Source organism: Anguilla anguilla, chromosome 17, assembly GCF_013347855.1.
Source record: "Anguilla anguilla isolate fAngAng1 chromosome 17, fAngAng1.pri, whole genome shotgun sequence".
In the NCBI taxonomy this organism is placed as follows: domain Eukaryota; kingdom Metazoa; phylum Chordata; class Actinopteri; order Anguilliformes; family Anguillidae; genus Anguilla; species Anguilla anguilla.
Window position 1 is genome coordinate 15,803,634 of NC_049217.1, and position 27,663 is coordinate 15,831,296.

Below are 27,663 nucleotides of genomic sequence, written 5' to 3' on the forward strand. Positions count from 1 at the left end.
TTAAGCCAGGAAAGTAAAAATAGACAGTGACGTAACGGGAGAGAGAGACAGGTGGCCCGACCACGGCGGACGGACGAGTCCCTGTCGCATGAAAAAAGGGCGGAGTGCAGGAACTGTTTTGATTCGCAGTGCGTCGTTTGTGCGTGGCCCCCCCCGACACCCCCGTCCCTGTTGAATCTCAGGACCGAGGGGGAAGCGGCGAGGCGGGACCGGTTGCTGTGGAAACGAGGTATTTCGGAGGGAGCTGGTGAGCAGGTGCGCCGCCGTGATGCGGCGGGGGTCTGGGGGGGGGGGGGGGGGGCCCGGGGGTAACCGTGGCGACGGCGGGGGCAGAAGCGCACGCCCTCAGGGCAGGTCGCCGGGCGGGATGGCGTGTCTCCGGTCGTAGGCCGTGTCGTCGCTCTCCTCTCCCTCGCTCCCCTCGTCCGCCATTCGCTCTTTCTCCTCCTCCTCCTCCGTCTCGCTGCCGCGGTAGCTGTCCTGCGCCCTCAGGTGATCGCGCCCTCTCTTTCGGAACGAGTGCGGGGTGGGGACCTGAGGGGAGGGGCCGAGGGGAGGGAGCAGATTTAGACACCCGGTGCTTCTCAGTCTGGTCCCGTCCTAATGTACTCTCTTTCTCTCTCTCTCGCTTTCTCTCTCCTTCTCTCTCTCTCCCTGTCTCCCCCCATCTCTCTCTCTCCCTGTCTCCCCCTCTCCCTCTCCCCATCTTTCTCTCGCTCTCTCTCTCTCTCTCTCTCTCCCTGTCTCCCTCTCCCCCTCTCCCTCTCCCCGTCTTTCTCTCTCTCTCTCTCTCTCCCTGTCTCCCTCTCTCTCTCTCTCTCTCCCTGTCTCCCCCTATCTCTCTCTCTCCCCCTCTCTCTCTCTCTCCCTGTCTCCCCTCTCTCTCTCTCTCTCCCTCTCCCTGTCTCCCCCTCTCTCTCTCTCTCTCTCCCTCTCCCCGTCTTTCTCTCTCTCTCTCTCCCTCTCTCCTAATCTCTGTACTGCGTCACCCTGTCCCCATTCACCGCGTCCCTCCTGCCTGACTATAGCTCCCCACCCCTCCCTTTTCCTCTTCCTCTTCCTCTCTTTCTTTTTTCTCATTTTCTCCCAGCTTTGCTTCTCTCCCTAAGTCAGCGGTTTCCCAAATCCTGGGTCGGGGCTGAGCTGCGTCGCGACCGAAACGGGTCACAAGATTACACACCGATAAAACGGCTGCGCCCGGGACACTTTCCATTAATATCCGCAATATTAGTATTTCATTCCTGTTATGTCCGATTTAACTAACGCTGCACTGCAGTAGTCGCAGGGTACATGCAGTTTGTTTAGACTTATTTCGGCATATTTGGTTTGGTAGCCCTTATGGGCCACACAGGAGGGGCACGGAAGTCAAATATATTATAATATAATATTATTTAAAAGCACCTTTAAATATATGGGCAAATATACAAATTATTACCACTTTCATAGATTGCAAAACTTTAAAAAACACATAGCTGTGAACAGACCTTGGTCAAATACATACTTGTTTTGGATTCAAATACTTTTCTATGCTTTACTGATCTTGTCTGGTGTATTGGAACCAATGAAATACTCTCAAAAAGTGCAAACCCCTCCTTCTGGTCATATTGGCAGGCTCAATTACACCAGGCAAGATCAATAGAGCACGGAAAAGTAATTGAATCCAAAACAAATATGTATTTTACCCTAACCCTAACTCTTTCAGCCCTCTTCCTCACCCACCTGGTTGTCATGGGTGGGCAGGGCGCAGTACCCGGGCTCGGTCCGGTGCATGAGGCGGGGCGAGTGGGCCCGGAGGGGGCGGGGCGAGGGCGAGCGGTTGGGGCGGGGCGAGGGGGAGCGGAGGGGGCGGGGCGAGGGGGAGCAGAGGGACCGGGAGGAGTGAGAGCGGACGGACCTGGGAGAGTGAGAGAGGGAGTGCGAGTGGGAGAGGGAGTGGTGGTTGAGCGAGAGGGGCCTCGGGGACCGGGGGGGCAGCTGGGGGGGCTTGAGGGGGTCCACCAGGTCCATCTCGGTGAGGATGGGCGGCGGGAACGGCGCCTCGGGGGGCGGCGGGGCCTCCCCGTCGAACTCGGCCAGCTCCGCCCTCGACAGGAAGTCCACGATCCCGGCGCCGAAGGAGTCGCCCACCACGTTGATGGAGGTCCGCATCCTGTCCCTGTGAGGAAGAGGAGCGGCAGGATCATACAGGGCTGGCCAGGACTGTCCCTGTGAGGAAGAGCAGCGGCATGATCATACAGGGCTGGCCAGGACTGTCCCTGTGAGGAAGAGGAGCGGCAGGATCATACAGGGCTGGTCTGGACTGTCCCTGTGAGGAAGAGCAGCGGCATGATCATACAGGGCTGGTCAGGACTGTCCCTGTGAGGAAGAGGAGCGGCAGGATCATACAGGGCTGACCAGGACTCTCCCTGTGAGGAAGAGGAGCGGCAGGATCATACAGGGCTGGTCAGGACTCTCCCTGTGAGGAAGAGGAGCGGCAGGATCATACAGGGCTGGTCAGGACTGTCCCTGTGAGGAAGAGGAGCGGCAGGATCATACAGGGCTGGCCAGGACTCTCCCTGTGAGGAAGAGGAGCGGCAGGATCATACAGGGCTGGTCAGGACTCTCCCTGTGAGGAAGAGGAGCGGCAGGATCATACAGGGCTGGTCAGGACTGTCCCTGTGAGGAAGAGCAGCGGCAGGATCATACAGGGCTGGTCAGGACTCTCCCTGTGAGGAAGAGGAGCGGCAGGATCATACAGGGCTGACTAGGACTGTCCCTGTGAGGAAGAGGAGCGGCAGGATCATACAGGGCTGGTCAGGACTGTCCCTGTGAGGAAGAGCAGCGGCAGGATCATACAGGGCTGGTCAGGACTGTCCCTGTGAGGAAGAGGAGCGGCAGGATCATACAGGGCTGACCAGGACTCTCCCTGTGAGGAAGAGGAGCGGCAGGATCATACAGGGCTGGTCAGGACTCTCCCTGTGAGGAAGAGGAGCGGCAGGATCATACAGGGCTGGTCAGGACTGTCCCTGTGAGGAAGAGGAGCGGCAGGATCATACAGGGCTGGCCAGGACTCTCCCTGTGAGGAAGAGGAGCGGCAGGATCATACAGGGCTGGTCAGGACTCTCCCTGTGAGGAAGAGGAGCGGCAGGATCATACAGGGCTGGTCAGGACGGTCCCTGTGAGGAAGAGCAGCGGCAGGATCATACAGGGCTGACCAGGACTGTCCCTGAGAGGAAGAGGAGCGGCAGGATCATACAGGGCTGACCAGGGCCATGGGATAAAAAACACTCACATAACATAACATAAACATACTGTAAACATAATTATAATAAACATAAACATACTGTAAACATAATTATAATAAACATAAACATACTGTAAACATAATTATAATAAACATAAACATACTGTAAACATAATAAACATAAACATACTGTAAACATAATTATAATACAAATAAACATACTGTAAACAAAATTATAATAAACATAAACACAGACATAACTGTAAACACAATTATAATAAACACAAACACAACTGTAAATGTAATTACAATAAGCATAAACATAACTGTAAACATAATTAGTATAAACACATTTGGGAGCATTATGCGGTGTGTGGACATTATGCTTCATGGGTTAATATAGAGTGTGTACTGAGTAGACTCAATGTCTAGATATTAATTTTTATACATATAATTTTATACATATTTTATATGTGTTAACTGTTAATATTATATATTTAACACATTAACAGTTAACACATCTGGAAATGTGAAAGCGTAAAAAATTATGTATGTATGTATATATGTATGTATGTATGTGATGTAATGAATCTATTGGATGAAAAACTCATTTAATAAATCTGATGAAAAAATCTCAGTGGTTGGAGTTTTAAACAGGCACGGGTAAAGGCAAAATATGTCTGTGGAATCCATTTTTCAAAAATATACAAGTAAGAGATTAAATAAGTATGAACTACCCAGGCAGTTTGACCATAGATGGGAAGAACAGATCAAAAGCACACCGCACACTGGCAGAAGAGATCACGTGTAATGAACGAGCGTTAGAGATAAACCGCAGATAAACCGCAGATAGCCGCAGATAGCTGCAGATAAACCGCATATAACCGCAGATAAACCGCAGATAACCGCAGGTTCAGGAGATTAACTTGTGAGCCAATTTCTGCCGGTCCTGCTCCCTGCCGTAGTGCTGCCGCTGTACTCCAGAGGAACCCGTTAAACCCAAACGGCTTCGGCCAACGTGCGCGGAAAAGGGTACCGTGAACTCCGCGTGTTCCCCTGGCTCAGGCCCCGCCCGTGGGCCCCTGAATCCGACGCGGTCGTGACCGTGTGAGTCAGCCTTTAAAGCCGTGTCAGAAGGCTAACGGCGCCCGTCCGCTCTGATTTACAGTACAGGGCGCCGCCGAGCTTCGCTTACCTCCATAAAATGGGCTGTTGGGCCCTTAACATCGGCTAGCTAGCTATAGCGTGCTCTGCACGGTGATGCTACACCCAGGATTAGCAGTATTAACTGTGGGGTCCAGAGCATGCCAGTGATAAAATGCTACAGATAGCCACTCTCCTGCTGGTGGCTAGGCCTCCTCTGACCAGCTCATTGCTAATGGCTTCTTACGTCTACTGCTGGTGGTAGTCAAATTAATTTCTCCACTGTGGATAAATAAGGTCAATTCTGTTCCACTCTGCTGTACTCTGCTCTGTTCTAGAATATGCTCCTCTGTTCTGCTGTGTTCTGTTTGGGGCTTTGCTTGTTTGAGAAGTCGGCCCTGCAGGGAGAAGTCCACCCAGTCCACACGGGAAGCATTTCAGATGCGTGGGTTTTAAATATGGCTCTGCGTTTATTTTTACTGGGTAAAATGGTCCTGGTCATATTTTTCTGAGCGGTTTCGGCCAGTGGTAACCAGCCCCGTTCCTGGAGATCTGCTGTCCCGTAGGTTTTCACTCTAACCCTAACAACGCACACCTCATTGAACAGCTAGTACAGGGCTGCCTGACCCTGTTCCTGGAGATCTACCATCCCGTAGGTTTTCACTCCAACCCTAACAAAGCGCGCCTCATCCAACAAGCTAGGGATCTCGTCGAGCTGCTAATTAGTAGTTCGGTGTGCCATATCAGGTTTGATGTGAAAGCCTACAGTAAGACAGATCTCCAGGAGCAGGGTTTGGTTAGCCCTGGTTAAGGTGTTATTCCTCCAGCCTCCTGCAGGGGGCAGTGGCCGAGGGTGACTCACAGCAGCCAGTCGACGGCGATGAGGAGGCTGATGTCCTGGGTGGGGAGCCCCACGGCCGTGAGGATGAGCAGCATGGTCACCAGGCCCGCGCTGGGGATGCTGGCCGCGCCCACGCTGGCCAGGGTGGCCGTCATGCTGGGGGGGGGACAGGGGGGACACGAGGGGGGAAGGGGGGGAAACGGGGGGAAGAGGATTTCATGAGTGTTCTCACCAGAAGATTTTATTCACATTTACATTATCATACCACCCTGATCCACTACTGTTACGCAATCATGACATGGCAGAACATAACATAACATAACATAACATAACATAACATAACATAACATAACATAACATAACATAACATAACATAACATAACATAACATAACATAACATAACATAACACAATGACATTCAGCCCATTTTCTTGGCTAAATTAGTGCTCTGATTACCTACAGACTCGATAGTATCTAACACCATATCAAGCCTGGTCTTGAAAAACCTCCAGAGTTTCTGCCTCTACTACGTGACCTGGCTGGCTATTCCACACATTGACTACTCTCTGCGTTAAAAAAAACTCTTCCTAATGTCTGTATGGAATTTACCTTTTGCTAATTTCCATTTATGTCCCCTCGTTCTGCTAACAGAAATCAGAACACAGGCAGCTGAATGCTATAAAACAATACCTTTCAGGACTCCCAATATTTTATTATTCCTTTCCAGCCAATTCATTCTGCAAGTTGTCAAAACAACCGTATGTGGGGGTGTCACATGCTTCAGCATGTTCTTGTTCAAAAATCTGTTTGTTGATTCTAAAAAAAAAACATCTGGACAGAACTGCATGGTGGTGAAGCCTGATGTGCACAGAGCGAGAGTACGCCATTTTGCATTCACAGACTTCCACTTCCGGCAGACCATTCGAGACGAGCCGCATCACATTTTTTCGGCCCGGCCCCTAAGGGGGGGCGACAGGGAGACACAGTGGCTTGGCGGAACACGGGCAAAAAACAAAAAGGGACCGCAGAACTGAAAAGACTGAGGGAGGCAGGAGACGGGACAGAGAACAGCTGTGAGAGGCTGCGATTCTCACCCTGTCACTCAGCTTCCGAACACACAGAGACCAGGGAGCGACGGAGCGAGGCTTTCTGCCACAGACAGAACGCGCAAAATGGCTGAATTCAGGAACCGTGCCCTGCCTGGAGGGGGTGGAGCTGGGGTACGGCCGGAGCAGTTTCCCCGGTGGCCGCAGAGGCGACGGGGAGGTGACTCTGTGCTTTCTCTTCCGTAATCCCATAACTGAAAAATCATTCTGTGACACTGCGGCCATTTTGAAAATCCCTTTCCTGATCCGACCGGCTGGAGATGGGCGTGACCCCGAAACCCCGCTGCCGGCGGTGCAGGGCGGGGCGGGGCTGGGGGGGGGGGGGGGCGGGGGGGGCCGCGGAGCCCCCACCTCACCTCACGGTGACGATCTGGCCGCCATCGAGGTGGATGGCGTTCATCTGGGCGATGAAGATGGCGGCCACCGCCTCGTAGAGCGCCGTGCCGTCCATGTTGATGGTGGCGCCGATGGGCAGGACGAAGCGCGTCACCCGCTTGTCGATCTTCAGGTTCTCCTCCAGGCAGCGGAACGTGACGGGGAGCGTTCCCGCGCTGAGAGAGAGAGGGAGAGGGAGAGAGAGAGAGAGAGAGTGCAGATCCACACAGAGGTCAGGTTTGTCTCCTCAGTATCACAGCCATAATTAAGCTGTGAGCTTTGAAGCTTTGGGTGTAGTTCCCTCTCTCGCCACCAGGGAGAGATATAATACTTTGACAGTGAACAGCACCAACTGCACACAAGGCAGAGAGCAAGATAAGTGATCACAGATGTCAGCTGGGGCTAGAGGAACCGCACATAAGGGAGCTAGAGAATTTAACTGCTTGTGATAATAGTCCTGCTCTGTTTTATATTTTATTAGCAATTTTGCTACTTTCAGCGCATACTGGCAACCTTTTTTACTTAATTATAGTATGGATAACAGGCTGCAGGATTGCCACAGTGTTGACATGCAAAAAACAGTACTTGAGCACACACACATAACACTCACACACACACACACACTCTCACACACACACACTCACACACACACACACACACATGCGCACACACACACACACACACATAACACTCTCTCACACACACACACACACACACACAGTGGCCGGTGTACCTGCTGGCTGTGCCCAGCGCCGTGATCCAGGCCTGGAAGATTCCGGAGTAGAAGGTGAAGGGGTTCTTGCGGGTGACGCAGAAGAAGATGAGGGGCAGGATGATGCCTCCGTGGATCATCAGCCCCACCATGACGGTGACCATGTACAGGCCCAGCTGCTGGGCCACCACCTCCAGGTCCCCGATGGCGGCTATCTTCCCGCAGATCAGCGAGGCGATGCCCAGGGGGGAGTACCTGCCGGCCAGGGGGGGGAGGGGTTCACATGTCAGTCACCTGCAGGCTGCCAATCAGAACGTCAGCTGCCTTCTGTCACAGGCTCTGACTGTCCTGGGTCCTGCGACTCTGCTTTCCACAGACATTAAAACACACTCTCATATTACCTCTGGTTCTCTCCCACACACACACACACAGACACACACACATTCTCTGTGTATCTCACTCTCTCGAACACACACACACACACACACACACACACACACACACATTCTCTGTGTATCTCTATCTCTCTCTCACACGCACGCACACACATTCTCTGTGCATCTCTCTCTTACACACACAAACACACACACGAGCAGAGACACTTTGTGTGTGTGTGTGTGTGTCTCTCTCTCTCTCACACACACACACACACACACACATTCACACACACAGTATCTCCTTCTTTCTACCCTGCTAACTGTCTCCAGTCAGGATCCCACAGATTCTTCTCATATTTTTCCCCCTGGGAACATTCTCCACGTCCCCATATTTCACCCTCATCTCCCTGCAGCTTCCCTGGACAGACCCACCCCCACGTCCTCAATCTTCCCCCTGTTCGTTACTGTCAGCGACGCTTCTGCATGGCACCCAGACACTGGACAGTGAGCTCCGCACATCACTTCCACAAAGAGCACATGATGTATGTAGTCAACGCTGAGATTTAGACAGCTCACATTTTGGGCATTTAGCAGTTGCTCTGATCCAGAACAACTTACACAGCTCACATTCATTACACTCAATCCACTCAATCCATTTACTAAAGCAATTCAGCTTACCACCTCAGCAGGGAATCGAACCTTCGACCTCAGAAGTTCCATAACCATCAGGCGAGAACATTACAGACATTTACCAGACGCTCTTATCCAGAGCGACTTACACAACTTTTTACATTGTATTTATACAGCTGGATATATACTGAGACAATGCAGGTTAAGTACCTTGCTCAAGGGTACAACGGCAGCATCCTACCTGGGAATCTAACCCCTGCCCTTTAGGTTACCATACCAGCTCCTTACCCACAATGCTACACTGCCGCCACTATTCCCACCTTTCTAACATGGAAGGAAGGAAATAGCAGACGTGCGGACACACTCACCACATGATCATGGTGACCATCCTCATGATGATCTCGTTGAGGATGTTGAAGAACTCGCACATGAGCCGGGCCTTCTCCCTCATCTTCCCCATGCAGATCCCGAAGGTGATGAAGAAGCCGATCAAGCCTAAGGGATGGCAGAATGTTCCCGCTCAAAAAAAACGCCCCCTCCCCCCCCCCTCGCCCGACCGCGTCCGGGAACCGAGCCGGAGCAGATTCTCCGCCAGGCACGCGAGAAATTCCCCCCCAAACGCGTACCAGACACTCTTTCTAGCAACCGTACCAAATGTTTTCTGCATCGGACGCACAGGAACGTCGTGATCAAAGACTTTAACAGACCCCATATTGCAGGCACAATGGACTCACTGTGACATCATCGGCGTCCGACAGAACCTCTGCCAGGCCCTTGTACCTCACTGCTCTGCTAAACTCCTCTATTTTCTCCCTCTTCCTGTTTGTGTTTCTCATCCTCTTTGTTGCCAGATCTCAAATTCACTCGAGCGTGTCCTTTCTGCTAAACTCGATCCATCGCTCGAGAGTATTCGTATTTCCAAAAAACTTACTCTCTCTCTGTCTCTGTTTCTCTCTCTCCCTCTCTTTCTGTCTCTGTCTCTCTCTCTCTCTCTCTCCAACCCTTCCCCTGCTCTTACCCAGTACATTCATGCCTCCCTTGAATTCCAGTTTCTTCTTAGTGACCACAACCGGTTCTGTCTGGTTCTCGACAGCAACGGACACCTTCTTTGCAACAGTCTGGACCTGGAAAAATAAAGACAAACAGTTACTGGAGCGCAGGGGCACCTGTGTAGCTCACCCTGTTAAGGCGCTGTTCTAGTGCATGGATGGGCCCCATGGTCTGGTATCTGTTAAGGCACTGTTCTAGTGCATGGATGGGCCCCATGGTCTGGTATCTGTTAAGGCACTGTTCTAGTGCATGGATGGGCCCCATGGTCTGGTATCTGTTCAGGCACTGTTCTAGTGCATGGATGGGCCCCACAGTCTAGTATCTGTTAAGGCACTGTTCTAGTGCATGGATGGGCCCCACGGTCTGGTATCTGTTAAGGCACTGTTCTAGTGCATGGATGGGCCCCATGGTCTGGTATCTGTTAAGGCACTGTTCTAGTGCATGGGTGGGCCCCACAGTCTGGTATCTGTTAAGGCACTGTTCTAGTGCATTGATGGGCCCCATGGTCTGGTATCTGTTAAGGCACTGTTCTCGTGCATGGACGGGCCCCATGGTCTGGCATGGAATCCAGACCGTGGCAGTCACAACTGTGGTCCCACAGGGTGATGCATGAATGTCTCCTGTTGCCTAGGGACGGGAGGGTTTCAGGTGCCTGGGAAGACAGCGTCTCATTGCGCACCACCTGTTGGTCAACAGGGCACCTGTAAGTCTACTTGTTGAGCGGCGTGTGAAGTGTCTGCCTGTGACTCAGGTCTGTGTGGACCGAGCCGTGATAAGAAGCAGCAGCTTCAGACATCACGCGCTTCAGAGACAAGCTCTCCCGAAGCCGCAGCGGAGGGCGCAGAAATGTGGCGGACACGCGGCGCACACGATTGGCCGAGGCCGAAGCGGGAGCAAAAAGCCGGAAATCGTTCATAAAATAACCCTAAAAAAAAAAAAAACAGAACGCAGTCTGTAGACTTACACCAATTCACTATTTGTGATTGGTTGAATTCCTTTGAATTTGAATGCGCCACACGGCATACTACCGATACAAGGGACGCACCGTCTGTCGCCCCCAGATGCTGTACACCGTAGCGTAGACTGTGTGTCTACGGAGAAACTCGCAGCTGGCAGTAAGCCGTATAAAAACCGCGATGGAATGGAGCAGATTGCTCTCGATTTACGGAGTCCGCGACAAAGCCTTTTCAATTACAACACGTGACGAACGGTATCCGAAGCAAAGGCAACGCAACGGCGGCAAGATTGAAGATGGGATTACGCCGAGGAGAATCGGGATGAACCGGAAGAACGTCAGCGAGCGTCCCGTCGAGCTGAATCCCGTTACGTCCAAACGGTCCGCCACACGGGGTTCTGCTCGCCGGCTTAAAGCTTGCAGGACCGTACGATTCTGACAGGAAAAAACATCTTCTTCACCGGTGCGCTGACGCAGTGATTCTGCTCAGATAATCCTAATTCAGACCGAATAACATTCAATAATCTCCACATATTATCTCTGTGGATTAACCTGTTTGTGCTTGATAATTGCTATTGCTAACAAAGTAAATGTTCATACTGAGATAAGCATAGTATGTGATGTTTTCTTGGTACTGGTGAATTCTAGCATTAAAAACCTAAATGAATGAAATATGAAAAGAGGGACTGATTCATAAGGATCTGAGTATGTTCCTCCTTTACGCAAGAAATTCAGACACTGCATCTAAGGTGATGACTGATTCATTTTCAAAATCTCTCATGTTCCTGTGTGAAAAACCAAACGCAAAAGTCAGGTGCAACAAAGCATGCTTTCACACCAGCTACTTTCAGAGAGAACCACTGCTGAACTCACAAAACCCAAACTAAACCAAGACAGCAACCAGACATCAACCAGGATATTAAAAAGAACTGGAACACCAAACACAACCAAGACCAGTACAACAAAGACCAGTTACCCAAATACATTTCTCTTTTTTAGAATAGCTCTAGAATTCGCCTGCTCTTATTTTTTATTTCAGTATTATCAGACAAAACAGATTGTTTTAAAACAATTAACAGTTTAACCAGTACTTCATTTTAGCAGCTACCTCTTGCATTGTAAGTCACTCTGGTAAATGCCACCAACAAAAATCTGTTGAACCACAGCTGCTACATTGCAGTACCTGGTGCACTATATGGCAACAGTCCCTTCCTGTTGCTGGTGCACTGTACTGCAACAGTTCCTTCCTGTATCTGGTACACTATACTGAAACAGTTCCTTCCTGTATCTGGTGCACTATACAACGGCAGTTCCTTCCTGTAGCTGGTGTACTGTACTGCAACAGTTCCTTCCTGGTGTACTGTACTGCAACAGTTCCTTCCTGTACCTGGTGTACTATACTGCAACAGTACGTTCCTGTACCTGGTGTACTATACTGCAACAGTTCCTTCCTGTACCTGGTGTACTATACTGCAACAGTTCCTTCCTGTACCTGGTATACTGTACCACAACTGTTACTTCTTGTAGCTGGTACACTGTACTGAAAAGTTCATTTCTGTACTTCCTGCACTATAATGAAACAGTTCCTTCCTGTAGCTGGTGCACTGTACTGCAGCAGTCCCTTCCTGTAGCTGATAAAACTCAGTCTATTTAGTTTTTCCGGCGCGAGGCTGCTTACCTGCTGGAAGCAGGCCTGCACCAGGTTTTCGGGGAACAGGTTCCGGATCAGGTCCATGAAGGCGTCCAGGCTGCTGACCTCCTGGTTCTTGGAGACGTAGCTGACGTGACCCCCCCTCAGTTTGGGGTTCCCTGGGTGGATGCCTATGACCAGAATGACCCCCAGCACGGCGGCGATGATGGTGGTGGACATGTAGTAGACCATGGCCCTGGTTCCCATTCGCCCACTGGAGCGCGCATCCAGGCCGGCCAGGCCTGCAGAAGAGAGGAGAGAAGGAGAGAGGGAGGAGTGGAGGGGGCGGCTTGTCCTCTTTCACCGCTGTCCCTGTTACCTGCAGGACCCTGGACAGCGCCAGTCCCATGCACACGCATGCACACCTGAGGCTCTTGGGTAATCAGCTCCAGTGTTGCTCATTGACTTTGTTAGGCTTGTGATTATACTAATGAAAACAACGTCATTTGTACAGTGCTTTCCTTTCACCATAAAATTATATGTAAAATAAACGCATTAACAGAAAGACCAGAAATACAGTTAAAATAGTTATGAACGATTTGTTTTTATTGGGCCAGTTCTTGATTCTTTGTGGCTTTTTTTTTTTGACCACTCAAAATGACATTCTGACCACAGCTAGATTAGCGCTCAGTTACACTTCCCACAAAAAGAAAGAGAGGAATTTGAATTTTACCAGACCAGTGAGAGGAGGGCCTACTGTACATAGCATAGAACAGCCCATAGAGACACAGAGAGAGTGAGATTGAGAGAGAGAGAGAGAGAGAGATGATATAGATACAGCCCACAAAAAAAGATAAAGAGAGGTATTACTGCATATAAATGTTGATTTCAGAGAAATGTCTGCGTAATGATAGTGGTGCTGTGGTGCACATATACGTATTGCTATACAAAGGTACTACTGGATGTTCTGCTCAATGTAATTCCCTAGTGTTAAAGGCTACGGGCTGTCTTGGGACAGTTAGGGTTTGTTACGGCCTTAACAAACTAATGGCTAAATAATGTAGCCATTCTCTGCTGTCCGTACCAAAAGAGCTCCCTTCCAGGGCTCTGAGACGGGTCTGGGTGGAGAATCTGCTTCTTATCAGGCCTTCTAAAGAGGGCTGAGTTGAACTGATCTCTGCACATATATTACATCCTGCTGTCCGTGTGTGCCAGCCCTATACCGGTGAGAAAGTGAGAGTCAACTACTCAAACTATGCTACAGTACACTCTCAGAAGAAAAGGTTCCAAAAGGCTCCTCTGTGTCTCCATAGAGGAACCCCGTCTTGTTCAAGTGTTCTTTGTCGGGTGAACTGGTTCGTTCTGTGAGATTTTACACGGTTCACACTCAACACAGACGGTTCCACAAAGAACTGAAAAGCGTTCCCCTATGAAGTCGTTTTTTGTGAGAGAGTGCGGAGCTTCAGAGACAGCGAAGGTGACCGCTAGACTCAATCACAGGCTCTCATGAGTATATTAATATCAGTTATTAGTCGTTGCAACCGGGGGCTGGAAAACAAAAATGCAAACCAAAAATGAAAGGCATTTTTGTTGAAACAAAAATGAAGACAAAAATGATTAATACTGTCCCTGAGCAAAAATGTTAAGTTAAAATTTAAGTAACCGTTAATAAAGTTTTTTTCTTTTGTTCCATGCAATTTACTGACTCTGGGGGAGTCAGTCAGCGATGTCCTTTTTCCACCGTACGCCGTTAACATACAGCGTGCAGAAATGAAACACAGTTTCTGTAGCATCCGATACATCACACACAAAACAGCTGAAATACTGTACGAAACACCAACTGAAAAAGAGAAATGCTGGGTAATGCGCTAATTTTACTGTCCCCGGGGGATTATCTGAGATGTAAAATCATGATACATTTTAAAGTATATCCTGCTTTGACAGTGAAAAAAATTCACTGAGATTTCTCCAATCACCTGTTGTGAGAAACTTCAGACTTCCTGAACTGGCAACTGCCTTGATAACTGCACTGTAGGTATTCGGAAACACAAACAATTTTTGACGGTGTAGAGCTGGAACCCGCCTGACTGGAGTTGGAGCCAAAACTGCCCGGTTAAGTTATGTTTCCTTTTGCGTTGCCTCCATTCCAAGTCTCAAAGGCTTCGCATGCGCTGAGGAAATCCTGCACCGTAATGAGATGCAGGCCCGCCAAGTCCCCAAAAACAGAACCGTACGGGAATTACGCTCGGCAGCTGAAAGATGTTTTCCATTTTTTTTTTCTGCCCACAGCTTGTCTTTGAAGCTGTGAGGGCGGCGGTGTGGTGTAATGGGTAAAGAACTGGTCTCGTTACCTAAAGGTCAGAGGTTCGATTCCCAGGTAGGACACTGCCGTTGTACCCTTGAGCAAGGTACTCAACCTGCATTGTTTCAGTATATATCCAGCTGAATAAGTAAATGCTATGTAAAAAAGTGGTGTAAGTTGCTCTGGATAAGAGCGTCCGCTAAATGCATGTAATCTAATTTACTGTCTCCCAAACCGTAAATTAATTTCCCATAACTTTTATTGGTCTGTTAGAAGTTTGCGGAATTTGCCGGGTTTTTAATTTGATTTTTTAAAACTGTTTTGGTGGTGGAGACACCTGTGGGCTGGTCTGACTAAACCACCTCCTCCCTCCCGAGGCAGAAACCGTAAAACCAAAATTGGACCAGGCTGGGAAGTCAAGCAAGACGGGGCGCGCCGACAGCAGGGGGCGCCGTATAAGCTGTCAGCGCCCGCTGCGAGACACTTGGTCGCGGCGCAAATCACCCGCCGGGGCGGAAGGGGAGTAACGAGCGAGGGGCCGGGCCGACGCAGCTGCTTCTCGTTTGAGACCCGAAAACGATCCTGGGAAACCGCCCGCAACCGCAGGCGGCCATTTTGGATCAAAGCGCTGCGCTCCCCAGGGTGCGCTACTTTACAACAGCACACAGCTGCCTTACGGCGTACCGCAGCTCTCTCTCTGAACCCAGGAGCATTTCTCCAGTCTTACGGGTTCAGACAGGAACCCTGGGAAGACCAGTGACATGCGAGGAGTCTCAGCGAACCCGTCAGCTTAAACTTCAGAGAAGGAGCGGGGGAGACGTGTGGTCGACACGGACGCACGAGGGGCACGAGAGTTTCTCACGACCGTCAGACGGCCCCCTCGGCAAGTGCTCAGAGCCCTGCGGTCGCCATGGAGATCGTGAGGGAATGCCACGCATCAGTAATGAACCTGCATTAATGCGCGCGCACCAGATTTCAGAAAGTCAGGGATGCTCATTGTTTCTGTGATACAGAACAACAGTTCAGTGCAGCAGAATGTAGGACGTTTTGGAAATGACATGCAGAACATTGATTTAAAGTTGTACAGTACATTGATATTGATCTTAATAATTACACCTGCTTCCTCTATCTGCAGATATCATTAGTTAGTCTGAAATTTTAACTGTGTGGCATACATTTCATATTAATCGTATTTCTGTTATAACAGGTGTTTTATAACGTTTTTCTCAAAGCATATTTTCTTCTTGATTACCCTTGATAATTGCGCTGTAATTTCCCAAGCTATGTAAATAGTCCTGAATGAAAGCACTTGCCAAATAAAAAAAATGTCAAAAAAGAATGTGTGTGGTATAGACGGTTTCAACGGTAACAACATAAACAAACGTTACTGCGCATGTGCGTTGTTCTGGCCCTAACTTGACTTCCGGCAGACTTCCGCAAACAATCAATAACAACAGAGTCCCTCTAGACTATTTCTGATAACAAGCAAAGTAAATAACAAGTAAATTACGTTAGCTAGCTAATTAAAACTATGTCTAGCCCGTATTATTTGGGGTTACCAGTCGAAGAAAAGAACCGTTACTTGGCCAAACTGAAATGCGATAATGTTACATTACCAGAAAATCAAGTGACAGATAACTGTTCACAGTATTGCACCTTGCTGAGCATCATACATTCCTTACATAATCCATAACTGTTCTGGGTTACATGCACATTCATTCCTGTATAAAAAGTGCACTATTTCTATGATATTGCTTAAAAACGATGATTAGAAGCACAAACTGGGGCTAGTGGGCAGCATGTGTAGCCAATGCAATTACTGTAGGTTATTTATTTAACCTAGATGTTTTATGGGAAAACATCGTGGCTCTTATAGTTTGGGTCATCTTGCTAGGTTACCACAACAAAAATGATCAGGCAATGTAACGCTGTCAAGTCATTGGAAACAGGTATCATAACGTTAGTAAAAAACGTAGCTAAAGCGTATGAACTACTAGCATTGAGCTAACGTTACTGTGCATAATTTATAAAATGTTAGCTACGTTTAGCTAGCTAGCTAGTTGGCTAGCTAACTAGAATGAATTAATTAAGCTACAATCAATTTAGTTAGCTAATTCATAACTATTTCAGGCGTGTTACTGGTCAGCTTAGTTATCGCTTATTATGAGTTTGTTACCTGAAACAAAGTGCTAGTGAGAGCACCTATTCGACCACCTTCGTTCGACAGACAGGAAAGCGTAAACTGATTGGCAACTATATATGAAATAGGCGAAATATCGGTAACAACCTGTACCTAGTTATGTAGGAAAAATATCCTTGTTATCCTCCTGTGGTTATTTTTTCAGTACTTTCACGTTTTTTTGTGTGCCAGCAAATAAGTCAGACGTGGTCCAGCGCTAGCATTTGGTTGCTAAGGGGACGTGTATCGACCACCCCATATAAATGAATGGAAATTTGCTAGTATCCTGTCTTGCATATTGGAGGTTAATATGAGAAAGGGTGGTCTCTCATCAGCACGTCTAGGAATCCGTACATATTCACTGTTGTAACCTAAGTCGCAGGACGCAAAATAGCCGTTAGGAAAGCAGTTTGAAATTATGAAGCAAAGTCTGCGCCATTGACTTTAATGGGTCGCGATGACATAATTCATTGTCTTAAGTTGATATAGTAAATAAGGCTGTATTAGTATTACTAAATGTGTATGTATGAAGTTGATTTTTTAAAATACAGTTTATTATGTGTATTTTTACAGGACTTACATTTTAATAGGTAACGATGTCCAGTTATTTCTCAAAAATACGAAGTAACAACGGGCAAGCACCAGCTATGATAATCGCAGGGATTCATCAATTCGTTTCACAATTTCCTAGTGAGGTTACAAAGTTAAATTATGTATTTTTACTAATTTTCGAAATATAGTTTGTTCCTGAGGTCAGGTTGCACCCCACAGCACAACAACCTGAGCCCAACATCAGTCTGTTCATCAGTTTAACTTTCACTCCATTTGTAATCGGTGCCATATTAGCCAGTAAACACAAACCCAATAATAAACAAACACAGACCGGAAGTTAACTTAGGGCCAAGCGCATAACCTTGGCAACGCGCGTGCCACTGATGAAACCGTCTATAGCATGAACCCATTGTGACATCATTCTGGCATAATCCGAATTGGAATGTTGGTACATTTGAAAACAGTATAGAAAACCTATGATGATGCTATGGGTAAATTTGGTGACAGTTTCATTATTTAATGGATATTAATAAACACAAGTTATAAATGCAAAAATTTATATGAATAAATATTAATACCTGTGATAAGGCTGGAGATGATGAGGGGCAAGATGAGCATCTTCAGCATCCTCATTAAAATATCTCCAGGGAAAGATATAATCATCAGTGAGTTGGTGTCTAATTCAGGGACATATCGCAACAACATCCCAAACACTGATCCTAAAACCACACCTGCAGAGAGAGTAAGAGAGAGAAGGAGAGGGAGAGAGAGATGGACATGTTTTATGTATATTGACTGGGGGGAGGGATTCAATATACAAAACACAGATCCCAAAGTCGCTTATGCACATCACTGATTAAGACACCCCCTATATAAAATACACAGCCAGCGAATGCTACTGTGACGTCAGCAGCAGCACCTTCGCAGAGTGCCGGTTTTAAAAAATTACGTTGAAGTTACAGAACGGTAAAAAATGGAAAAAGTTACACACCGCTGAGAAGCCAAAACAATCTTTGATTGTTCATGTTTATACAGAACATAAACGGAAAACAAACCCAAACAACAAAACGTGTCTGCCTACAAACACAGACAAGATGGGCATATAGACGTGTATAAACAAAGGGAATTTCAGTCAAAACAGAGAAGATTAATTAACAGACGAAGCCAGGCGGCTACATAGCCTACAGCTGACTCTATGCGCCGGTCGCACGGTAGACATATTCATAACGTTGAAATACTGGACACACACGAGGAAACCACAAGATATATAAACACAGATTATATTTTTCAATACTGTTTAAACAAAGACGCAGACGAATGAATTACACGAGAGAGCCAGACATTGAATTACGTTCCCTAGTTACCACACCCTTGGGCCCGAGCCAAATGCTAAAGGAAGTAGTCAAGACAATTTAAGAGCAGGATTATATCTTACTTTTTTCTCAGAATTAATTATAAACATGTGATTGCTTAGTTTCTTCTCTAATATAACAGCTTGATATCTCAGAACTAAACTCTGCAGATAGGTCCTACAAGTGTAGGCTTCACTGTGTTTTTACCATATTACAAACAATAAACACGGAGACATTTTGGACTACGCTAAATAATATAATTAATGAAAACAGTTAAGCTGTTTGTGTCACAGTTACACCGGAATCATTTCAGAATTGCGGGAGCCAAAAAATTTAAACAAAAAAGACTGCAAACCTGATGGCACAATGATCTGCTGTTGTGCTGCAGACCTTGGGCTACTAAAGCTCTTGAAAATCTCCAAACTGCTTTTAGCATTGATCAGTCTACCATGTGTCCACTCAAACATGTTCTGAATGCCGACAAAACGAAACTCACGCTGTTCAATAACTCAAACAAAAGGCCTCCAAATATTATTTTTATTGTTTTATTGATGCTGTCACTTTCCAATCCCAATGTTCCCCTGCCTAGGACACGTAGGCTTATCTCACTGACTGTAAAGATCTTACTCATTACTGTTCCTCGCATGCTCGAGGTTGGCCCTGCCAGTCAATGTGTAGAGCCATACATTGGTACATTTTTATTTATAAGGCCACTTTGGGGCTATTACTTAATTTGCGCTCATACATCTCCACAAAAACATGATTTTAATCTGTGGCTCACTGTTCAAACCCGAATTAGGCAAAATAGCCTTCATGCTCTCTGCTCCCTCTACATGGAACTGATTGCAAAATGTTTTCAAACTGAATAATATGGTCTCTCTCTGAGAATTTTAACTGTTTATGAAGGATATGAAGGCAGACTCAATGCTGTGCTCAGCCATAGCTGATCTGCTTGGACCCTGCTCCTCTTGGACTGCTATTGGACTACTGCCTTTGGAACAGTGAACTTTGATTTCGTGCCACTTGTATTTTATGACATAAACTATTTTCCCCCAGCTTTTATGTTTGTCTTGTTGCTGCCTCCTGGCCAGATCTCCTCAAAAAAGAGATTCATGATCTCAATGGGACTTCCTGGTCAAATAAATGTTTGCTCAAAACAAAACAAAAAAAAATCATGCTATTTTAAGCTCCTCTGTAATCCAGGGCTTGTTGTTTGAGAACCCTTCACTGTCTTTGATGGAGCAACATAAATTTATATTGCCAGTGCCTGTCTCCACTACCTTATCGAGTGTGGCATTCTGGGAGAATTCCTGCCAGTCAGTTCATTCAGAGCAGCCTTTAGAGAGTCTCAACACACACACACACAGGTCAGTGTACTTACCAAGCACAGTGAGTGCTAGCAGCAGATTGCGAGTGATCCATCCACAGTACTGCACCAGGCTGGACTTGGGCAGGGGCTCCTCTCCTCTTTCACACTGCCCCCTGCTGGCCGGGCTGACTATCTGCTGATTGGTCATCCTGCCTGAAAAGAAAATAGGGCTCGTTGACCTGTGATGCTGAACGGTCAGGGAGGCAGAGAGGAAGAGCGCAGGTCAGAGGTCACTCCTGCATTCTGTGAGACAGTCGGACGGGTTAGTGCAATCTATCACACACAGTGCACACCTGCAGTCTCTGAAACAAACTTCCACCAAGAAGGGAAATCCCACAATGCAATGCTCCATGTGAAGAAGAGAGGATGAATCAGTGCGCAGCTATCAAAAGGAGGAGGCTGTATTTTTTTTTCATAAGATGAGTTTAGAAGGTTCATGAATAATTCGTGAGTGGATGTTGAGGATGGGAGGGGGGATTAAGAAATTGGGAATTGAACTTTAGATCCTTTAGCCTAAATATTTAATGTTTGCACTTTTGAGTGAGGTTTTCTTACAAGAAGTCCACACTTAAAGGTGTTGCAAAGACCGGTGATAGGGTTTTAATAAGACCAGCTGGTGTGTTTTAAATACCACTCAAGATAAGCTAAGGTAAGGCTGCAATTAATTATTCATGATCCTTCCAAAGTCATCCTCCGATGAAATATTTGTGCACGGAGCAGATGGTTGCTATGGAGTAGTGAGGGACGTTCAGTACCGATTTGGATTGCTCCTCGTCTAACCTTCCTCATAACACCTGTTGAGTTCACTTATTAAACGTCACAAGAGAGGCGAATCTGTTGAAGTGGATCAGACTGCAGCCAGGGCCTCCTGGGTGTGGATGTGAGCGCGTCCCTGGATTGGCTCAGCCCAATTACAGGGTCCTGAACTTCCACAGGGGTGTCCGTTCATCTGCCTGCCAAACTGACGTCAGGTATAAACGGAGACAGTAAGACGCCGCAGACTGTGGTCAGGTCCTCCACGGGGGCAAAGATCTATCCCAGGAACACCAGGAGGAATCTGACTGGACAGCATCATAAGGGGCCTCTCACTTTTTACGACTGCTCTCTCTGTTTTGAATTAGGAGATTGATGATTGGCTCTTTCTGGAATGGAGGGAAAATGCTTTTATTTCATTTCCTATGGTCAGTGAAATCTCAGCGAAATCTTTACGGACCTGAACTGCATTATTCTGGCTTAAGAACTTATGGATGGAAACAAGCAATCCAACCAAACAAAACAAAGCAGTCCAAATACATGCTGGTAAACTACTGGAGTAAGATAATTACATCATCGTTTTGTAAGATAGCCATTTTATGCATATTAATATAGAAAACGCATAAAAAGGAATCATCAATTGAACACCCCACACTGATGGTTTTAGTCCAGTAGCTGTTCCCCACTGGTTACAGGCCTTGCAGTTAAATAAATTAAAAAGTGTGGATACTTCTAAGATTTAGAACAGCGTAATATTGGTAGGGCATATCTAGAAGGTAGCCTAGCTGGTAAGACCATATGAAAACCATACTATACAAACTGGCTTTTCATTTCTTATAATGTTTTTGTTCAAATGCTGATGCTCATTATTATAATCATCATGATAGTTATTTGGTTGTAGTCTGCAGTGGAAATGAAGGATATCTGCTGAAAGAGACACTCGCCTGGCTCTCTCACCCTCCCTCCCTGCTACTCTCTATTTATGGTGTAAGATCAAAAATCGCATATCACAAATACTCAATTAGAATGTTCTTAACTGAGCATTCTAAACCCACTCTTCAAAGGGTTAAACCTCCATTCCATCTCTTTGCACCTCCTCTCTCACATCTCTGTTTATCTGCTTATTCTCATCCCATAATTAGGACCGAACAACTTTTATTTAAGCAAGTCAATGGCCAGGCTTCTATAGCCTGACTGTCCATCTTAACTGCGTTTATGTAGTACATGAAACAAGGACACGATCAAATGCATTTTTGGTTTGTCAGCGCTGTAACCAGAATTCCAGCATCTAGTATTACTGTGTGTGAACAGCTGACTCCAATTACTATTAAAATCCAAGATGTCAAACAAAATGAAGATTAGAGCCAGCACATGAGCTTTTTTCCATTTTAATGTCATATGGCACAGTGACCTCTCAATACAACCACATGTACTAAGAGAAAAACACTGTGAGTCACACCAAACCACAGGGACTCACACCACAGCGCTCACACCACAGAGCTCACACCACAGCACTCACACCACAGTGACTCACACCACAGCGACTCACACCACAGTGACTCACACCACAGCGACTCACACCACAGTGACTCACACCACAGCGCTCACACCACAGCGACTCACACCACAGCGCTCACACCACAGAGCTCACGCAACAGCACTCACACCACAGCACACACACCACAGCACTCACACCACAGTGACTCACACCACAGCGACTCACACCACAGTGACTCACACCACAGCGCTCACACCACAGCGACTCACACCACAGCGCTCACGCAACAGCATTCACACCACAGCACACACACCACAGTGACTCACACCACAGAGCTCACACCACAGCACTCACACCACAGCGCTCACACGGCAGTGACTCACACCGCAGCACTCACACCACAGCGCTCACACCGCAGTGACTCACACCACAGCGCTCACACCACAGCACTCACACAACAGCACTCACACCACAGTGACTCACACCACAGCGCTCATACCACAGTGACTCACACCACAGCGCTCACACCACAGCACTCACACCACAGCGCTCACACCACAGTGACTCACACCACAGCGCTCATACCACAGTGACTCACACCACAGCGCTCACACCACAGCGACTCACACCACAGCGCTCACGCAACAGCATTCACACCACAGCACACACACCACAGCACTCACACCGCAGCACTCACACCGCAGCACTCACACCGCAGCACTCACACCGCAGCACTCACACCGCAGTGACTCACACTACAGTGACTCACACCACAGCACTCACACCACAGCGCTCACACCACAGCACTCACACCACAGCGCTCACACCGCAGTGACTCACACCACAGCGCTCACACCACAGCGCTCACACCACAGCACTCACACCACAGCGTTCACACCACAGCGTTCACACCACAGTGACCCACATTACAGCACTCACACCACAGTGACTCAAACCACAGTGACTCACACCACAGTGACTCACACCACAGCGCTCACACCACAGCGCTCACACCACAGCACTCACACCACAGCACTCACACAACAGCACTCACACCACAGCGCTCATACCACAGTGACTCACACTACAGTGACTCACACCGCAGTGACTCACACCACAGTGACTCACACCACAGCGCTCATACCACAGTGACTCACACTACAGTGACTCACACCGCAGTGACTCACACCGCAGCGCTCACACCACAGTGACTCACACTACAGTGACTCACACCACAGCGCTCACACCACAGCACTCACACAACAGCACTCACACCACAGTGACTCACACTACAGTGACTCACACCACAGCGCTCACACCACAGTGACTCACACTACAGTGACTCAAACCACACGCATCGTGATATGCCTCAGTCATTAAGGAACAATCTGCGTGTGAGTCCGCAAATTACAGCTCCGACTTGCAATTCGGCAGCCATCTTTGAGATTTGCTGAACACGTGATTTGCGAGCAAGCAGCAGATAAGCTCTCATGTAAAGCTGACAAAATAATATCAAAAATCAAAAATCTCCTCCAATTTATCTTAGAAGAAGAAAAAAAGCCAACAGATTTCAAAGAGTTTGATCATCTGTGGGCTGCAGACCTGTGAGGGGGCCGACTGCAGCTCCCCCTTCCTGAGGAGGATGGAGATCACGGCCTGCCCCCTGCCATGCAGAAGCACCGCTGCAGAGATCAGAAGCCTGCTGTGATTGACAGGCAGGCACGCCGGCGGCTCGGTCAGGCGGGCGGGCGGAGAACGCTGATGACATCACGCGCGCGCACACGCGCGGACGCGTCACGTGCCGCCTCGGACCGCCATTATTGACGACATCTGGGCAAATGTGTGATTCAGCACGCTTTCACCGCTCATCCCTCTCTCCCTCTTTCTTTTCTCTCTCTCTCTCTCTTTCCTTCCTTTCCTCTCTGCCTTTCCCTCTCTATGTTCATTTTTAATTTATTCAATTTGCCTGGCTTTATAAAGATAAGGCCAAACAAAGCTCTCTTTTTTCACTCACTCTCTCTCTCTCTCTCTCTCTCTCAATTCAATTCAAATAAGCTTTATTGGCATGATGTGTATATATATGTATATATATATATATACACACACGTTGCCAAAGCATGATTAGAACAAACAGAAACATATGAATATAACATAATAATAATAACAAAAACTCTCTCTCTCTCTCTCTCTCTCTATATATATATATATATAGAATTATATATGCACACACACACACACATACACATAAGTAGAAAAGTTAAACAAATACAACTATGTATTTTGGGATCAGGTAACACAATGTAATTATTCGCACTACCATCATCATCATCATCATCATCTCCAATGCTTTCAGCAGGATTGAGAACAAGTTCCCTGCTTCATGAAATATCAAACACACATGCCACGGAATAACAATGTAATCAGGAAATGTGCGTGCAAACTCATTCTTCAAAGGAGAGTGTCAATTTCAGGAGTTAATACGACTGGGCATAATCCCACAACAGAGGATCAGCATTATTACAACACTACTTAACTCTCAATGATATTAATACTGTTAGACTCCGTGTGTATTAACTCTCACTATTGGCATTTGACTATGCTGTGCAGTGAGTCTCTAAGTGTGTTTGTGTGAAAGTGTGTGTATATGTGTGTGTGTGTTGTGTGTGCGTGTATATGTGCCTGTATGTGTGTGTGTGTGTGTATGTGTGATTGTGATTGTGTGTGTATGCATGCCTGTATGTGTGTGTGTGCGTATGTGTGATTGTGAGTGTGCGTGTGTGTGCGTATGTGTGATTGTGAGCGTGTGTTGTGTGTGCATGCATATGTGCCTGTATGTGTGTGTGTATGTGTATGTGTGATTGTGTGTGTGTGTGTGTATGCATGCCCGTATGTGTGTGTGATTGAGAGTGTGTGTGTGTGTGTATGCATGCCTGTATGTATGTGTGTGTGTGTGTGTGTGTGCATGCCTGTATGTGTGTGTGTGTGTGTGTGTGTGATTGTGAGTGTGTATGCATGTCTGTATGCATGTGTGTGTGTGTATGCATGCCTGTATGCATGTGTGTGTGTGTGTGTGTGTGTGTGTATGCATGCCTGTATGTGTGTATGTGTGTGTGATTGTGAGTGTGTGTGTGTGTGTATGCATGTGTGTGTGTGTATGCATGCCTGTATGCATGCGTGTGTGAGTGTGTGTATGCATGCCTGTACGCATGCATGTGCCTGCATGTGTGTGTGTGTATGTGTGATTGTGAGTGTGTATGCATGCCTGTATATGGTTGTGTGTGTGTGTGTGTGTGTGTGTGTGTGTGTATGCATGTCTGTGTGTGTGTGTGTGTGTGGAGGGATTAGTGCTACAGTTGATTGTTTGGTGCGGGCTTTGCACAGGGATATAGATATAATCCTGTCACCCCTCCCTCACAGGAACACAAGGACGGGTCTGTGAATGAACGTTATTACAGGCAGACTGGAGGGAGCTGGGATGCTCCACAGTTGGGCAAAGGTTACCAAATATGGCACACGACTGGACTCGACAGTACCTATTAACATCCTAGTACCCTGACATCAGTGAGAGCCACAACAACTACGCTTCCCACAATGCCGTGGGAACACACCGTGGCCTTTAAGTCATTTCCTGCATTAACCCTTCTCCCAGGGTCAGTTCTAATCAGCACTAATGCACTCCAATGTCCAATCAGTCGCTTGGTTTTCCACAACATTAACCCTCGTTCCAGCTTGTTCTTCCGTGCCCAGATCTCTACTATAATCTACAATATCTCAGTATCATCCAGACTCTATTTAAAGCGTCACCTTGACTTCCCTATGCACTGTCCAGCCAGAATGAGTGTGTGTGTCTGTGTGTGTGCCAGTGGGCGTGTTTATGTGTGTGTGTATGCGTGTGTGTGTATGTGTTTGTGTATGGTATGATTGTGTATGTGTATGCGTGTGTGCATATATGTGTGCATGTATGTGTGTGTGTGTGTGCGTGTGTGTATGATTGTGTGTGTATATACGTGTGTATGCGTGTGTATGATTGTGTGTGTATGTGCGTGTGTGTGTGTGATTGTGTGTGTATACGTGTGTATGCGTGTATGATTGTGTGTGTGTGTGTGCGTGGTGTGTGTGTATGATTGTGTGTGTATGCATGTGTGTGCACCCCATCTCCCCCTCCCCCTGGAGCTATAATCTGAGTGTATTAATCTGTTGTTTGAACTCTTTAAGCACAGACTGTCTGCCACATCTGCTCTCTTCACCCTCTTAATACTCCTCTACTTCTGCATCCCCCTTTCTCCTTCTCTTTCTCCATCCCCCATTCTCCATCTCTCTTTCTCCCTCTCTCCTTCCTTCTGCACCTTGCTTCTTTTCCTCATCCTTGCCTGGGCTCTCAGTTTCTCTCTCTCCATCCATCTCCACCTTCTCTTCCCAGCGCGTCTTCACTCCCTCGTTCATCATCGCGCAGTTCTCCACTTTCCTGTCCCCCATTGCTCACTGAAAAAGCTTTCTAGGCATTACAGTGGTGCATTTACAAATACCTCCCTCTCTGAAATTCAAACCCAATCTCTTTCCCTGTGGTTACTCTTAGGGCACATAACACATACCTTAAACAGTGTCCTGAGTGTCTTATTGTAGGCAAAGATGGGCAGTTACCTGTCCAATAACGCCTCAGTTTCAAAAGTGATGTTACACCAACTTATTTAGCAGAAGAATTGTTAATAAAAAATCTGTTTAATTAAATTCGATTTTGTCAGTACATCGCTTTTTACAGTGATGCTGTCACATCAACATTTACAAAAAAATATAAAAATAGGAAACTTGGAAAGGTTCAGAAAGGTTCTGAACACCTCCCAGAAAGAAGAACAGCAAGAGAAATACAAAAAAAAAACCCCAGAGGAAAAAACAGAGAGCTAAACAAAAAGACTACGCACACCAAGGGTGTTCAGACCAGTAACAATACAGAGTGATGCAGAGAAACATGCAAATATGCATCAAGTGCAGACCTCTGAAAAGCAGACTGCAAAAGAATGTTTCACTTGACCGTTTCACGAGGACAGGAAAACAGACATAGACGGACAGATATGATGATTGTAAATTCTGTCTTCAGGATTACACGGATGAAGATGAAGCATCGCCATCGGGACAGCGAACACTGAGAAATAAACTACGAGAATGAAGACTGATGGACAGATGCAAACTTCAGAAAATGCAGAAAGATGACAGAAACACACAGGTGTGAACACTCGAGCGGGGATTTCCCGTCCGGTTTGAGAGAAGAAGGGCGGCTCGGTCCTACCTGCTGTTTGCCACGGACTTCCATCCGACAGGAGACGGGCACGAGAGAAACAGTGAGGAGGTCCGGAGCTGGAGAGGGAGACCGAGGGATGGAGACGGAGAGAGAGAGACGGAGGGATGGAGACGGAGAGAAAGAGAGAGAGAGAGAGAGGGGGGACGTAAACTCACAGCCCTTGCGTCATCTGAGAAAATTCGCAGATTAATAAGAGGCTGATGCCCTGAGCCTCCCTCGCTCACTCCCTTGTCTGTTATCGCTCTCTCTTTCTCTCTCTCTCTCATTCTTTCTCTCTCTTTATCTCTTGGACTCTCTCTTGCCCTCTGTCTGTCTCTCTC

At 47.3% G+C, this 27,663-nt stretch overlaps 1 protein-coding gene across 1 annotated transcript; it reads right to left on the reverse strand.

Moving 5' to 3' along the window:
- Positions 1-299: 299 nt before the first annotated feature.
- On the reverse strand, positions 300-27,399 carry slc1a9 (solute carrier family 1 member 9). The gene is made up of 11 exons (XM_035396897.1): positions 27,332-27,399; positions 19,809-19,949; positions 17,654-17,806; positions 12,091-12,344; positions 9,426-9,531; positions 8,776-8,902; positions 7,422-7,655; positions 6,670-6,864; positions 5,229-5,363; positions 1,720-2,155; positions 300-534 (listed from the first exon to the last, which is right to left on the reverse strand). Exons 2-11 carry the CDS (start codon positions 19,942-19,944, stop codon positions 346-348), a joined length of 1,965 nt encoding a protein of 654 aa, XP_035252788.1. The 5' UTR covers positions 19,945-19,949; positions 27,332-27,399; the 3' UTR covers positions 300-345.
- Positions 27,400-27,663: the final 264 nt, after the last annotated feature.